At 36.2% G+C, this 14,675-nt stretch overlaps 1 protein-coding gene across 3 annotated transcripts in view; it reads left to right on the forward strand.

The window, feature by feature from the left end:
* Positions 1 to 14,675, forward strand: part of LOC123684398 (potassium voltage-gated channel subfamily KQT member 1) — an 87,642-nt gene that overhangs the window by 2,011 nt on the left and 70,956 nt on the right. For 2 of the 3 annotated variants that reach the window (XM_045623643.1, XM_045623644.1), the window contains exon 1: positions 10,669 to 11,023. Coding sequence is in view for 1 of the 3 variants with exons in the window: in XM_045623645.1 (XP_045479601.1) it covers positions 4,996 to 5,032; positions 5,838 to 5,942; positions 6,932 to 7,121 (332 nt within the window). In the remaining 2 variants the exon portion in view is untranslated. Of the gene's footprint in view, positions 1 to 4,961; positions 5,033 to 5,837; positions 5,943 to 6,931; positions 7,122 to 10,668; positions 11,024 to 14,675 lie in introns of those variants that run through there. The other variant, XM_045623645.1, reaches the window with a different exon arrangement.

The following is a 14,675-nucleotide window of genomic DNA, read 5'->3' on the forward strand; positions in this document are numbered from 1 at the left end:
GGAACCGCTGGTGTAGATCATATACGGTAACTATTTATTCAGTACTTAGAATTTAATCTGGTTTTATGGAGAGTGACCCAATTGTTAATGTCGTTGAATGTAATGAGTTTTATCGATTTTTGTTCAGTAACTATATTTTCCATTTGTTTAATGATTGTTGCTCCGAGCCATTAACTTGTTAGTCCCTTGATATTGATCAATGAAGAGTTTTAACCAATTCGTTTTACATAAAGACTAAGGTCTTAAGGCCTTTAAAGTTCATTTTACATAAGACTTCAAGCCATTCACTAGAAAAGTAACGGGTGTTTTTCTTTCGAGGTATATAACTTTAAAATGGCATTACTGTTCAAGATGGCGACCGGATTTAACAGCTGTTAAGTGATTTATTCTGAGTTTGGTTTGGCAATTTATCATAAATAGACTCACGCCTGAACAACGCTTACAAATAGTGCAATTTCATTTCGAAAATAATGGTTCTGTGCGGAATACGTATCGCGCGCTACGTCCATTTTATTTTGTTTAGCGATGAAGCGCACTTCTGGTTGAATGGCTACGTCAACAAACAAAACTGCCGCATTTGGAGTGAAGCTAATCCTCAAGTGTATGTCGAAACACCGTTACATCCAGAAAAACTGACTGTTTGGTGGGCTGGTGGAATCATTGGTCCGTACTTCTTCAAAAACGATGATGGCCAGAACGTTACAGTCAATGTTGATCGGTATAGAGCCATGATTACTAACTTTTTCATTCTTGAAATGAACAACCATGATGTCCAGGAGCTGTGGTTCCAACAAGACGGCGCAACATGTCACACAGCTCGTGCCACAATCGATTTATTGAAAGACACGTTTGGTGACCGCCTAATTTCACGTTTTAGACCTGTGAATTGGCCTCCAAGATCTTGTGATTTAACACCGCTAGACTACTTTCTGTGGGGCTATGTAAAGTCATTGGTCTATGCGGATAAGCCACAAACCCTTGACCATTTGGAAGACAACATTCGCCGTGTTATTGCCGATATACGGCCACAAATGTTGGAAAAAGTCATCGAAAATTGGACGTCCAGATTGGACTACATCCGAGCCAGCCGTGGCGTTCATATGCCAGAAATCATATTTAAAATGTAATGCCACAAGATTATTCTGCGGATAAATAAAATTCATGTCAATCGAATAATCCATCGTTTTTTTATTGCAATTTGAAGTTCTATAGCTCTAAAAAAAACACCCTTTACATCCACAGATGTGCGAAGTTGTTATGGAAATTTAAAGAAGATGATATGGTAACCGTAGCCATATCGTTTTTTTCCCATATGGAAATGAAATCTTTCATTGGAAAACTCTTTAAATATATATAGAGTTCTCTGATGAATGAAAGAGCTCTCAAAAGCACCTAGCTTCAAATTATTCTCTGCGAGAACACTTGTGTTCTATGTTCTCAAGAAATTCGAATTTAATTTGATTTAATATATTTGCTGAGTTTCTATTTATTGATTTTCCTGCTCTTTGAGCAGTTGTATTCTTTCAGGTATCACTGTGTTAATGGTTTCATCGATATTATTTTAAATATTCAATATTCCCCAATACGGGTCATACCGTACACGTGATATGGGTTGGTAAAGAGTATAGAGAAACTTTTGTGATCATTGTCCTTGATCATTGAAAAAAATTATCCATTACCATCGATTGTTTTTCAAGGATACTATCAATTGTTCGGCTTCATGCAACGCTGTTGTAGTGAATTGTGAATTACACAGTAGGTTTGGACAAGTGAGTTCATTATCAGAAGATATTAACCAATTTTGCATCTCCTTTGCACATACCTGACAAGGTATTCTATCTCATAATCTTTAGATACCGAATCAACAGACTGTTGTTCTCCAATGCTAATTAGTTCTGTTACATCAGAATCGATGCGTGAACAGGTTACCCAACATATGAATTAGTCGATTAGTATGTTCTATATTTATATTATTTGCTAATAGTCTAATTTTTTTTTCTTGATATGCTGGTATACTCTTCATATGAACGCGTGTGAAATTTGGAGAAAAAAACGAAGGGTTTACAATTTTTTTTTGATAAATTTGTTAATAATACTGTTTGGTGTTCATGATGCTCAAAATCAAACTGAGGTTCACGTCTTTCTCCTCGACGTCGTCTAACCCTTCTTCAGTCATCATGTACACTTAAGGAGAATCGATATTCATCAGAAAAGACGACCTGATGCCATTCCACATTCCAATGTTGACGTTCTCTGCACCATTGTAATCGTTGCCGGCGATGCTCAACCGTCAGAGGTAACACAAGATGGGGACGTTAATGCTGCAGTCCAAAAGACCTTATCTGGCGGTAGATCGTTCGAAGAGTTATAGGATGGCCTTGTTCTCCTAACCACTCATCAGCCAAAGATCGAGTTGTCGCAAATCGGTCTAGACAACATCTCATAACAGTAGTTGGATTTCTGTTCGTACGGTTGGTGATTTCTCGAAATGACAATCCTGCTTCCCGTAGTCCTCTTTCAAATTCACTTAGCTGGCGATAAATTCCGCGTACACGTGCTCTAGGCATTTTAACTAAATATCGACTTTGGATCTCTTCGAACAGCTGGTTTGTTGTAGGTAAAATTCATAAAACTTGTGAAAACGACTGCAATCTTCAAGTAACAAAAATTGTTCACATGAAAAAACCTTCACGATTTTTTTCTCCAAATTCAATCATTTACTCCTTGCTACACTATCTATTCTTACCAAAAATAATTTTAAATTCGAACAGCTCCTTCTGGGTCTTGCGGTTTCTTTGTCAGTTAATATACACCGTGCAAAACAATTAACGCAGATTCTGAAAATCTCAATTTTAATGAAAGTTAACTCTACATTGACTTAATAACTTATTTTTTATGTTCTCTCGGGAAGGTTTTGAACGAAACAAGGCACATTAAATGGTAGAAAAATTCAGGATTTCACCGAATCTTATGTGAAAGAAGAGAAATAAACAATTTTCAAAATACTGGAATGCTGATAAGTGATTTAATACTTGGTATTTCCACCCCTTGCGTTAATTACAGCTCGGCAACGACGGTTCATACTCAAAATGAGTGATCTTAAAATGTTCTGATCTAATCCTTCCCAGATTTCTCTGAGGTGGATTCCTAAGTCATTAAGGGATGATTTTCTGAACTTCTCAGCCTATTGAGGTTGTTTCAAACCTGCTCAATCGGATTGAAATCTGGACTTCTTGCTGGCCATTCCATTCGAGAGACTTCAACCTAGTTTCGACTCAATCTTAATTTTCGTACTACATTTCGCCTATCAAACCTTTTGCATCAATTTATAAAAGGACTGTATAATGATAATTGATAGGTTTTCGAATTCAATCTTCCAATTGTTATTTCCTAAAAGTGGATGGGTTATAAACTTCATTGCTATACAATTCCAAGTAAATTGCATCTCGCTTCGATTACCTTATCCGCTGAATATACGATTCGAATCCTTCCCAACTTATGTAATCCTATTACTCCTTGTCCCGATGTATAGGGCTTCATCGAAATAATAAATGGGTCCAGCAGCGCGACCCTATTATTATACTCAGGAGAAATAAGAAGATGAAGCCGTTATTTTGACATCAATGTCAAACCTTATAAATCTGCCTCTATGGTTTTATTTGTATTTCTGAATTGATTATTATGGGTATTTCTTTGTGTATGCCATTTGGGTTCGTACTCAGAGTATTAAACATAGATAGAGGGAGCATATGTCATTTTCAATAAGCAAATTTGTCCCCAACCTGAACTAAACTATCAAATTTGACATGAAGCGCGTGGAAATGAAAACATATCAGTGATACGATATTTCACTCAATTCGCCAGTTTCTCTACAAAGAACGACTTCTTATGTCCCATAGTGAATCAACGTTTCATATTAACTCAAAATATATTGAAATAAATACGTAAATATATCAGAAATTCAGAAAACAAACTTCAAGCGCGCTAAACGTCGTGAAACAACCGATAACACTGGGAGAGCAAAAGTTGCCAAACCTTGGAGTTCAGTAGGTAGATACAGAAAATAATGAATATTCTGTTTATTAAAAATTCGACAATTAGGAAAAATATCGGATTCCAAATATTCTAATTTGCATATTTAATCAGGAATCACTCAAATAAATATATTTCACTCAATATAATATACATGCATAACGATATAGTAAAATTGTGGATTTGAAAATATATCACAATCCGACAACGTAATCTAACCATGTTGGGGACATGTAAAAATTGCGTATACTCCCTCTATCTATGTTTTTTATTCTATAGATCCGTATGAATGTATACCAATTTTGAGAAAATTGTTGAGTGCTATTTCCCCGTATCAATCGCTCTCAAATTTCGTCACAATATCTGTATTTTTGTACAAAAAAAGTACAAAATCTTTAAAGGGTTCTGCCGAGAAATTGCTTCACGACAACTCAAAATTGCTTTAGTTTTGCAAACACTGAATCGAAAATTTTTTTTTGTAGTGAATTTCATCGAGTTGTTCTCATTTTCGGTTAGAAACTTTCTACTTTCACCCTCGGTGTATTCGAATCATGTTTTATTCACTCAAGTTATGCACGAAAAATCAATAAGTAGAAGCGTCCTGAACTTGATCAACAGTTGGAGTAGCAGGTTTTGAATAGGAAGGAAGAGCACTCCACTCAAAAGCTATCAAGCCGATACTTACCTTAATTCACACCTCAGAACTTCTCGATTATTAATTGCTTTCGTTAAAAAACCGACAAAACAATTGACTTGGTATCAGGAGCTTTTTTGTGCTCGCTCATTCTTGCGTCAATTTGAGATCAGAGAATTGTTGTAAGAAATGTGATTTTTTTTGTTATTCTATCTTGAGAAGGAGTTCTCAAATTCGGCATCAACATTCGAGTGATTTTCACGCAAAATTTAATAATTTCTGTTTTTTTTTTCAGTTGCCAACAGTCATTAATAGTTCCTGAATCAGCAATGGTTTTAGACGAGGAACAAAAACTATTGAGTGCAGGTAAGAATGTATGTAGAGAGAGAGAATGAAGAAAATTATGAACATTAGATCTAATAAGAAAAATATGATTCTCTCAGCCCAGACCTACGCTACTGAATATTAACTAGAACTGAATATTGATAATTATCGTACAGTTCATCCCTGCAATTTTCATGAAAATCTTTTGAAGGATTCCAGAGTTAAATTGGTTAAAAGTTTTTGATAAAATGCATAATAATATAATGATTCATTCCATATGAAAATCACCTCTAATTTCACACATGGGAACGACAATGAATAAAAAACACAATGAGCCATCAGAAACGCACTGTACAGAGCAGAGAGTATATAAACGAGCCTTTTACCAATGCAATTAAATTAATTACATTTAAAAGCATAGGTATTAATTAGGAGATAATTCGCTATGCTCAGCGAATGTCAATTCACAGGGATTCAAGCAAAGATAGTCACTACTATCAATCATCGTTAGTATTTGAAACAATTTTTGATGAATGGATATTTCAATAACGAACTAACCAATTTCGAAAAAAACTGCAGAGGTAACAAAGAGACAAGAGACTTTTCAAATGATTGATTATTTGATTGCCATTCTTTCAATGGAGAGTGATTTGATTGAATAAAAATCAGAAAAGCAAAGGTTAGGAGATTTTAAGCGATCATTCATTCAGACGCCATTGCACACTTGGATACAAGAAAATAGAGATGTGTGGTCTCCAAGAGTGCAATTGGCGCTCAAAAAGTGAAACAATATTCCAATTCAGATTCCCATGCGAAGGTCTAAGTCAATTGAGTTTTTTTATTACAGGAAGGCCACAGCTATCAGTTACAATAGTGGACGTATCACCATCCTCTGCTCAACCTAGCCCTCTCTCTGTCAGTCTTCTTGAAACATCCCTAGATACTGGAAATGGTAAGTTATGATGAAGGAATTAAATTAGTCGAAGGGATTGTTGTCGGGATATTTTTTGGGCTGCTTGCTCGATTTTTGTGGTTGATTGTAATAGAGTTTCGTCTTCAGGGTATTGGTTTTGAGAAAAACCAAGGTAATATGTCTAACTCATACATCGACTCGAAGATTACGTCACACGTTCTTATGTTGGCGAATAGAGATATATTCTGTTCAACAAACAGTCAATGAGAACGTCAGATGGTAAAACTGCGTTTTTTGTCTCTAACTTGACAACTTGACCAATATTAAACACTCATTGATTTACCTTGCCAAGGAAAGGGTCTCTACTGACATGGGAGTGCCGTAATACCATAAAGCAAAGGGTTGGAGGCAATCAAGTAACTCTACTCTGGGTACCGGAGTATTGAAGGAAACAAAAACATCTGTTGGTCCTCATACCTTCTGTGTGCTTGGAAAAGACCAATAGAAGGCAGTGGTTCCACAATGAGAGAGGGTAATAGAAAAACCCTCTGGAGAAACACTCCAGGTCTTGCTCAGGCAAAGAAATTTGTGGTGCTTTCATCGACTTATACCATGAAGCTCTTGAAGATACCATGAGCTGAGCTTCGGGTAATGGTGGATCTGCTGACAGGTCTCTGTCGGTGCAAATACCTTTTGTATCATATAGGTAAGTCAGCAGATGAGATCTGCAAGCTCTGTGGAACGGAGTTGGAAACAACAGATCACATGGTGTGCAAATGCTTGGAGCTGACTAGCTTAAGAACCACTTAGAGAAAGTCAGTTCTGAAGACTCACGAAGTCATAGTCGCTCATGAGGATGTTATCGGTTTCGTCAACAGTATCGACTGCCTCCCTAGGTTTGTACGAATGGGTAGAAGAACAAAAAATAAATTTGGTCGCAGTTCTCAGGAGGCTTACCTAGCCACGAAGATCACGATTCAGTAGATGATAAAAATTACCTGAGTAATTTTCAATTCATTCTTTTACAGCAACTACACCATGTTGTTTGCATCCAGCATCATCCCTTATTTTGGAAAGCCCTCCGAAATGGGGCCGAGCAGCACGTTATGCCTTACATCAACATCGAAAGATAGCAGGAAAGGCCACCTTTCAAGGCCAGGTTTACAATTTTCTGGAGAGGCCAGACAATTGGAAATGCTTTGTTTATCACTTCATTGTGTGAGTATCGATATAGAAATTAAGAAGTTTTGAGCGTTTATTGCCTGAACAAATTTTGAGCCGAGGATAGTCTCAAAAGATATGATTCGACTTACTGATGAAGCATCCGTCCTCAAATTCGATTGAGTCTGGTAATAAACATCATAACTCACCAGCGGATCAACCTAGAAACTTGAAATTTTCAGGGTTGGTTCGGATCTGGAATACCCCAGATAGGGTTGGTGACCTTAACTATAAGGGTTCCTTGAATATGGCTGTTCGAAATATTGTTTTCTTACAACTGCTATGGAAAGTAGCATCTTCCTCATATTTCTCACTCAATTTGAAAACAATGTATTGCTCATACTGTGAGAAATATTATTCCCCACGGCACTTTGACATACCTCGCTGCGTAGACCAAAGAAATTGTGCTTTTTCAGAAGTCGTTTCTATGGCAACGCAAGGAACGAACAGGTACTATCAACGAAAGCTATTTTAAATTGAATCAGATACAATACTTGAATTATTTAAATTTGTGCAGTTATAGGAAAAGTATAGTGTGCAACATGTGGAGAATTAGTATATTGTGCAACAAATGGGGGAAGCCCAATTTTTCTCACCAGTGTGAAAAGCGAGTGCTGCAAACACACCAGTGAGAAAAGGGCTTTTTCCACATGTTGCACACTATACTTTTTCTACAACTGCACAAATTTGAATAATTCCAGTGATGTACCTAATTTAATTCAAAATGGCCTTCGTTGACAGTATCTGTTCATTTCTTGCGTTTCCATAGAAACGACTTTCTAAAAACCTAATTTCATTGATCTACCAAATGAGGTGTGAGCAAAGTGCCGTGTGGAATAATATTTCTCACAGTATGAGCAATACATAGTTTTTAAATTGAGTAAGCTATGAAGAATATGCTACTTTCCATAGCAGTTATAGGAAAAGTCCTTTTCTCACTCGTGTTTTTGTGTCACTCACCTTTCAGGCTTGTGGCACAAACTTCCACACTCGTGAGAAACGTTAGACTTTCCCCACTTGTTACACAATTTACTATTTCCTGATTATGTCGAAACTTTAGATGCCTCGCTCACCGAAGAAATAGGCAACTAGCCACAAGAAATAAGCAATATTATTGGCTGTAATTACAAATTCAATCAGGTGTTCTGCTTCATCCTTGAATTTTTCTCATAGATTGATTTAATCGTAGTGCCAACGTGTCAAATCTCATGAGGTGTGTGACATTCGAAATCCATTACAGTAACCCCTTCATGAATTTGAATACGCAATCTGGTGATTGTTAATGTACATACACCGTTGCTGATCAATCATGACCTCAGAGATGGATAATACTGTTTAATACCTATGCCATATTATGGCGGATTCAATCGCCACGAGTTTCCGGATATACGAAAATGAGAGTCATCAAGCCAATATTTAATTCAGAGGACAAACTAATAATGCTAACTGACAGTTCGCTGAATAAGTCTCGGACATAACCAGTAAAACACATTTTTTCTTGAAAATTCGACTACGAGTAAATACATGTTAAGGGTGGCCTTAATTCGATGCTTATTGAAACCATCTCGAGCACTTTAAGACTTCAAGGACCCCTCATGAGATATCAGAAAGCAGATCATAGATATCTTGATTCGTTATCGAGTTTCTGAAAAATGATCATTTCAAATATTTCGCTATACTTATATTTGGTTTTGGTTCTAAACCATTTCTTTCCGTAATTTCTATGTTTTATATGCCCCTCATAACAGATAATAGAAATTAATTATCGTTTTAGAGTTGTTGTTTTTCAAATGAGACACCTTATATTCTTCAACGCAGTTTATAAGCAGCAGATTCGTTGAAATATGAGGCACGCTATAGTTCAGAAAAATATAAATAGTCAAATTTTCTGATATCTACCGCTATGAGACCACTAACCTAAAAACAATACCTCAACTATAAAAGTTCGGTAAAAGACGACAGCAGTGATGAAGGGATACTAAAATTTTCCACTCTCGAAGATGCATCTCCCTCTAGATGCCCAAAAGAGATTTATCCGACACTTTGGAGGTAACTCCGCGTATTTTAATGTTCTGATTCCTCATTCTCATTCAAACAACCCCGTTATCGCATCAGTGGCGTAGCGCAAATTTGGGGGAATATGATCACGATGTTTTTGTACCCTGAAAGTTTTTAGCTTCTATAGGTCTTTCCAATCTAGCGTTATCGTGTTTATGGATGAACAGAATCGAATTTGAGGACGGATTCATCATCGGTGCGTCGAACTTTATATCTTGAAACTACTTCCGACTCAAAATTCAAAAGTTTCGGACATTTTGATGATCAGTTCGATAAATGACACAACTTTCACTTTGAACATACTTTCAATGTAGATTGAAATACTTGCAAAATATTGTGAAATATTTTCCTCCTTCTTGAGAACCGATATCCCAATTGGATCACACTTGCGAGAAAAGTTCGACTTTCCCCACTTGTTGCACAATATACTATTTTGAAATGAATGCTCTCCCATATTCTCACGCGATTTTAACTCTTTGAGGGTGTACACTACCTTTCTCACTACGTTATTCAGTGCAAATTCATTCAGATTCTATTCGGGAATCGCTTGATTGATCCTTTCAATTTTTGGAAGGAACCTTCATATGGCAATTAAGAATAAACTCACTGATTTTTTTCATCGATAAATTTATAGTTTTTGTTTTATAACATTTTGAAAATTGAAAGGTTTTTCAATCGTATCCCAATTATTTCCATGATGAATTTCAAAATTCATCGATCAAGCGATTTTCGGACAGAATCAAAATGAATCTTCATCTGAAGAACGTAGTAGAATGGAACTGTATACCCTTATTTAATCAAGTTCGATGGAATTCTCTTCAACATAATTTGATGAGGGTGTAGAGAATTCCAAACTTGATGAGTTAAATCGTCGAAATCGCGTTAGAATGAAGGAGGGCAGAAAATGATATTCCAACCTGGATATTTATTATTAGAGTGTGGTATCCCACTTATGATTTTTCATATAATGAATTTCACATGACAGTGATATGCTTCAATATTATGGCTTAAGAGGAAAGATCTATGAAATATTCGCATCTCACTTGACAAATCGATCCGCAAAAGTCAAGGGGCAACATACCTTTTCGAAAGTCCAGACCGGAGTACCACAAGGTTCTATATTGGGACCTATCTTGTTCATTCTCTTCACCAATGGTTTGTTTATATGTGAACGTAGAAGGTTATAAAATCTGTAACTATGCAGACAATACACCAATTCTCAACATATCCCAAAACAACTTGGGAAACAAGAGAAAAAATTGCAATTTGGGATGTTGTGCTTGTGTTTGGACCCCCCCGAAGACAGGGGGTCTTCGGGGGGCATCCCCTACGCTACTGCAGGGGATGCCCAAAGGAGATTTATCCGTAACTCCGCATATTTTAATGTTCTGATTCCCCATTCTCATTCAAACAACCCCGCTATCGCGTTCATATTACCATTGGCTGTCGGCTCAGCAGAAGATCGATGGTCTGTTCGAGTTCTGACACGTTTGCCCCCAAAACGAATGCGCGGGAACAACAGTTGGTTGCGGGAGCTCGTCGCGACGTCACGCGTCGAATTTCCAAGTGGACACACGAATCCTCAACAATTCATTATTTTCCGGCAAGTTTTTTCTCGAGCGGTGTTCGCGATATTTGGCCAACTTGGATCGTTATCCCTTTTTCCTTCTTCCTCTCCCGTTTTTTTCTCAGCATGGAGGACAAGACTGCGGCAAGTTGGAAGAAGAGGACTTCGCACGTTCATGTCACATGGTTGGACAATTGTTTCGATGAAGGTCATCGATCGATGGATCCGAAGATTCATTCATCATACTGCAGCACTTTCGCGTGCAAATGAATAGGTGAGTTGCTTTAGGGAAGTTGCTGCTGAGGTGCAATCAAATAACGCTCATTACTGCGGTATAAGCAACAAAGCTAAAAGGCGCTTGTATTGTGCCTTGCAAAAATCATTTTTTTTCTTCAGAATCCGTAGAAAAAATTGACATGGTGGGCAAATTTCGATGTTTTAGCACTACAACTTTTAAATCAGAGGAGATAGACAAAATCTGATACCCCATTCTCGGTCTCTTCTTCTGAGAAACTAACAAGGGTAGTATTCATTTTTGGTCACCTTTTTTTGTTTTCGAGTTATAAGCGAAAATTGGAAAAATGGCGATATCGAAAAACATTTATATCTCCGCTAATACTGATGGTAGAGCTCTGAAATTAAAGCACTTTTTCACGTAGAATCCAGTGGCGTGTTCGTCTTTTCAAAAGGGTTCTTAATTACGAAGCTATGACCCAAAGTTATGTTTTTTTAAATAGGAACACTAGATTTCTGTGACATTTTTTGAAAGCTCAATTTTTCCTGATTTCAAAAATATATAACATCGTAGGGTTAGCATCAAAATAAATAACAGAAAATGGTCAAAAACCTTTTTTTTTCTAACCCTTCCAATATTTCTATGGTTTCAACTGTTGATGAGCACAAAAAACTTGAGCTTTCTACAACAAGAGCAGTGTCCTTCCGTCAATCTGATTATTTCTATGTTTTTCACTAATTTATACAGAATTCGAATCTAGATATATTTCATAAAAATAGTTTGGAAAATATAAATGAACTCGGAGAAATTTTTGAATTCTGTATAAATTAGTGAAAAGCATAGAAATAATCAGATTGACGGAAGGACACTGCTCTTTTTATAGAAAGCTCAATCCTACGACGTTATATATTTTTGAAATCAGAAAAAATTAAGCTTTCAAAAAATAGCACAGAAATCTAGTGTTCCCATTCGGAAAAACATAAATTTGAGTCATAGCTTCGTAATTATAAACCCTTTTGAAAAGTCGAGCGCGTCACTGGATTCTACGTAAAAAAGTGGCTGAATAATGTTTTAATTTCAGAGCTCTATCATCAGTATTGCGGAGATAAAAATGTTTTTCGATATCGCCATTTTTCCAATTTTCGCTTATAACTCGAAAACAAAAGAAGGTGGCCAAAAATGAATACTACCCTTGTTGGTTTCTCGGAAAAAGAGACCGAGAATAGGCCATCAGATTTTGTCTATCTCCTCTGGTTTAAAAGTTTTAGTGCTGAAACATCGAAATTTGTCGACCCTGTACAAGTCTGTGCGAGTAAAACGCTCTTCGTGCTTTTAAAAATATAGAGATCAAGTTTTTTTTTTAATGTTTCCCACTCACAAAGTACAAATAGTGCTTCTAACAAGAAAATTACGATGTGGCCATAACCGTCCTGAACGCAGGATTCTCAGGATTTTTGAGAAAGCCTTAGGATTGTGTGTTGAATTTGCTATAAATTGGTGATTTTAACTCCTCTGTGTCTCAGGCAGTGCGCTACTTTCAATAGGTGAATCGGCATAGCATCTTTTTTTGGCTGATTCCTTTAGAATTTTAATACAAATTCTTTTTAACTTCATTGGCTATACATTATCAAAAATTTAGTTTGGGGATTTCATTGATCGCTTTAATGTTGCAGTTATTTGATTGCATTCAGAGAGTTAGTTACTTGATATAAATGATTGGGTTTTTTGAGCCAAGTTTCGATATTTGCCATCAATTGAATCTCATTAAGTGTAGCAGAATAGGTCGTCATACATATGTTTTATATGATAGTTGTGCACACTACAGAAAACATTACGTTTGAACCTTTGAAATGAAATTTATTTCTGTGATGCATCATTGATAAAGCTTACCTAACGTTTTTATCATTGTCTGCACTGTTTTCATAAAGTGGAATTTTACCAGCTTTCGTTTGTGCTATCAGTTGAATATTTCACTAATCAGATTTCTGCCTGAATTCAACTAGTTGATTCTTTTTGTTCATTTTTGTGAATGAAGTGAGATCATTTAAATTTTTACGTACAAAGTTCGAGCAGATAATTTTCCTTTCGCATTCGCCATTTCGTTGACTCAATAATATTTTCATGGTGTCATATCTGCATAATAATTATAAGTTTAGTGAGATATCAATGCAGTTGAAGATTGTCCAATCAGAAATTTTTGCGTCAAAATGTGAGAGTGGACGAAACATATATTCATCACTACACTCTTGAGCCAAAGAGAGCGTTATTTGAGTGAAAAACAGTCTTTTCAAGCTGTCCAAAGCGACCAAAATCCCAAACGTCTGCTGGAAAAGTTGTGGAATACGTATTTTGGAACGCGTGTGGTATATTGTTCATTGGCTATCTTTATGAAGGTAAGAATAGCAACAGTGAACATTATATAACGTCATTGGGTTGATTGAGTGCAGAAATTGAAACAAAAATATCATCAAGTGCATAAGAAAAGAATCCCTTTCACCAGGTGACTATGTTGACAAATGAAATCAAAATTGCAGAAAGAAATTTGTTTTTACTGGTCAGGCCAAGGACTCATTTAGTAAATTGATCAATTTTTATAAATCCTTCCCTTTTTGCTTGATGCTTCATCTGAATGATTCAATAGAAGAATTAATATAAATCTATTGTGCTTCTCTTTCCAATTATTGAAATTATTACCCAAAAGTTGAATAGATCCAAAAACGAAGTGTGAAAATGAACCTAAACACAACACGAATAAAAAAGGTTTTACGACGTATTTGAAATAAACAAGGGTCTGCCAGATCACCAACATGTATATAACTCATTATATGCGAAGGATAATCAAGTATTCATCTCTGCAGTTAATTTAACCCTACATGTCCCTACAGGATTCATGAAATCTTAGAGCAAGGATGCACGTCTAGCTCATTACCAAAGAGACTGTGTTATAATATGCATTCCATGACAGAAATTTATTTGGTATAACAAACTTAGCAATAAAACAGTAATCAGCAGTAAAGTGGTTGCTGGACTTCATCAACTCAACGTATTTCCGTCAAATAGCCTCAAATGAAAAGAAATGAAGATGAGTAAAGTTGAGAGTATTCCAAACTATCACTTCAATATTCTTTCAAAAATGCCTCTGAACCTGCCAATTTTCAGCACTAGTTCAAACGTTGAGGAAAAGTTGTCTGAAAACTTCGATAAATGGTTTGGTGGAGAGATTTCATGGAGATAGTTGTCTTTTTTCTTCGGTTTCTCTTCTCTGTTTTGTCCACATTGCAGTGCAATTGACGCAGAAGCCAATTTTGCTGAAAGGCATATATAGGGTGTTTTTTTTTCGAGGTATAGATAGATAGATAATATATTTATCCTGAATGACATTACATTAATGTATAGGACACGTCAATACTTAATACAATGCAATAATAAATTAACTGATTTCAGTTGAAAAATATTCATCCAGGTTCTAGAAACAATTAAGAAACATAATTTTGGTAACTTCCTTCTTGAATTTCGATGGATTCAAGGACTTGATCCGGTTTGGTAAATGGTTGAACAGCTTGATCCCCACATATGTTGGAGACGATTCAAATCTGGATGTCTTATGGGTCGGAATACAAATGGTGAAATTGTGCCGTGTGTTGTATTCATGGAAACCAGAAGTTGTATCCAGCTCCGGCAACTTACTGTG

The sequence above is a fragment of the Harmonia axyridis genome, chromosome 7 (genome assembly GCF_914767665.1).
Source record: "Harmonia axyridis chromosome 7, icHarAxyr1.1, whole genome shotgun sequence".
NCBI lineage: Eukaryota > Metazoa > Arthropoda > Insecta > Coleoptera > Coccinellidae > Harmonia > Harmonia axyridis.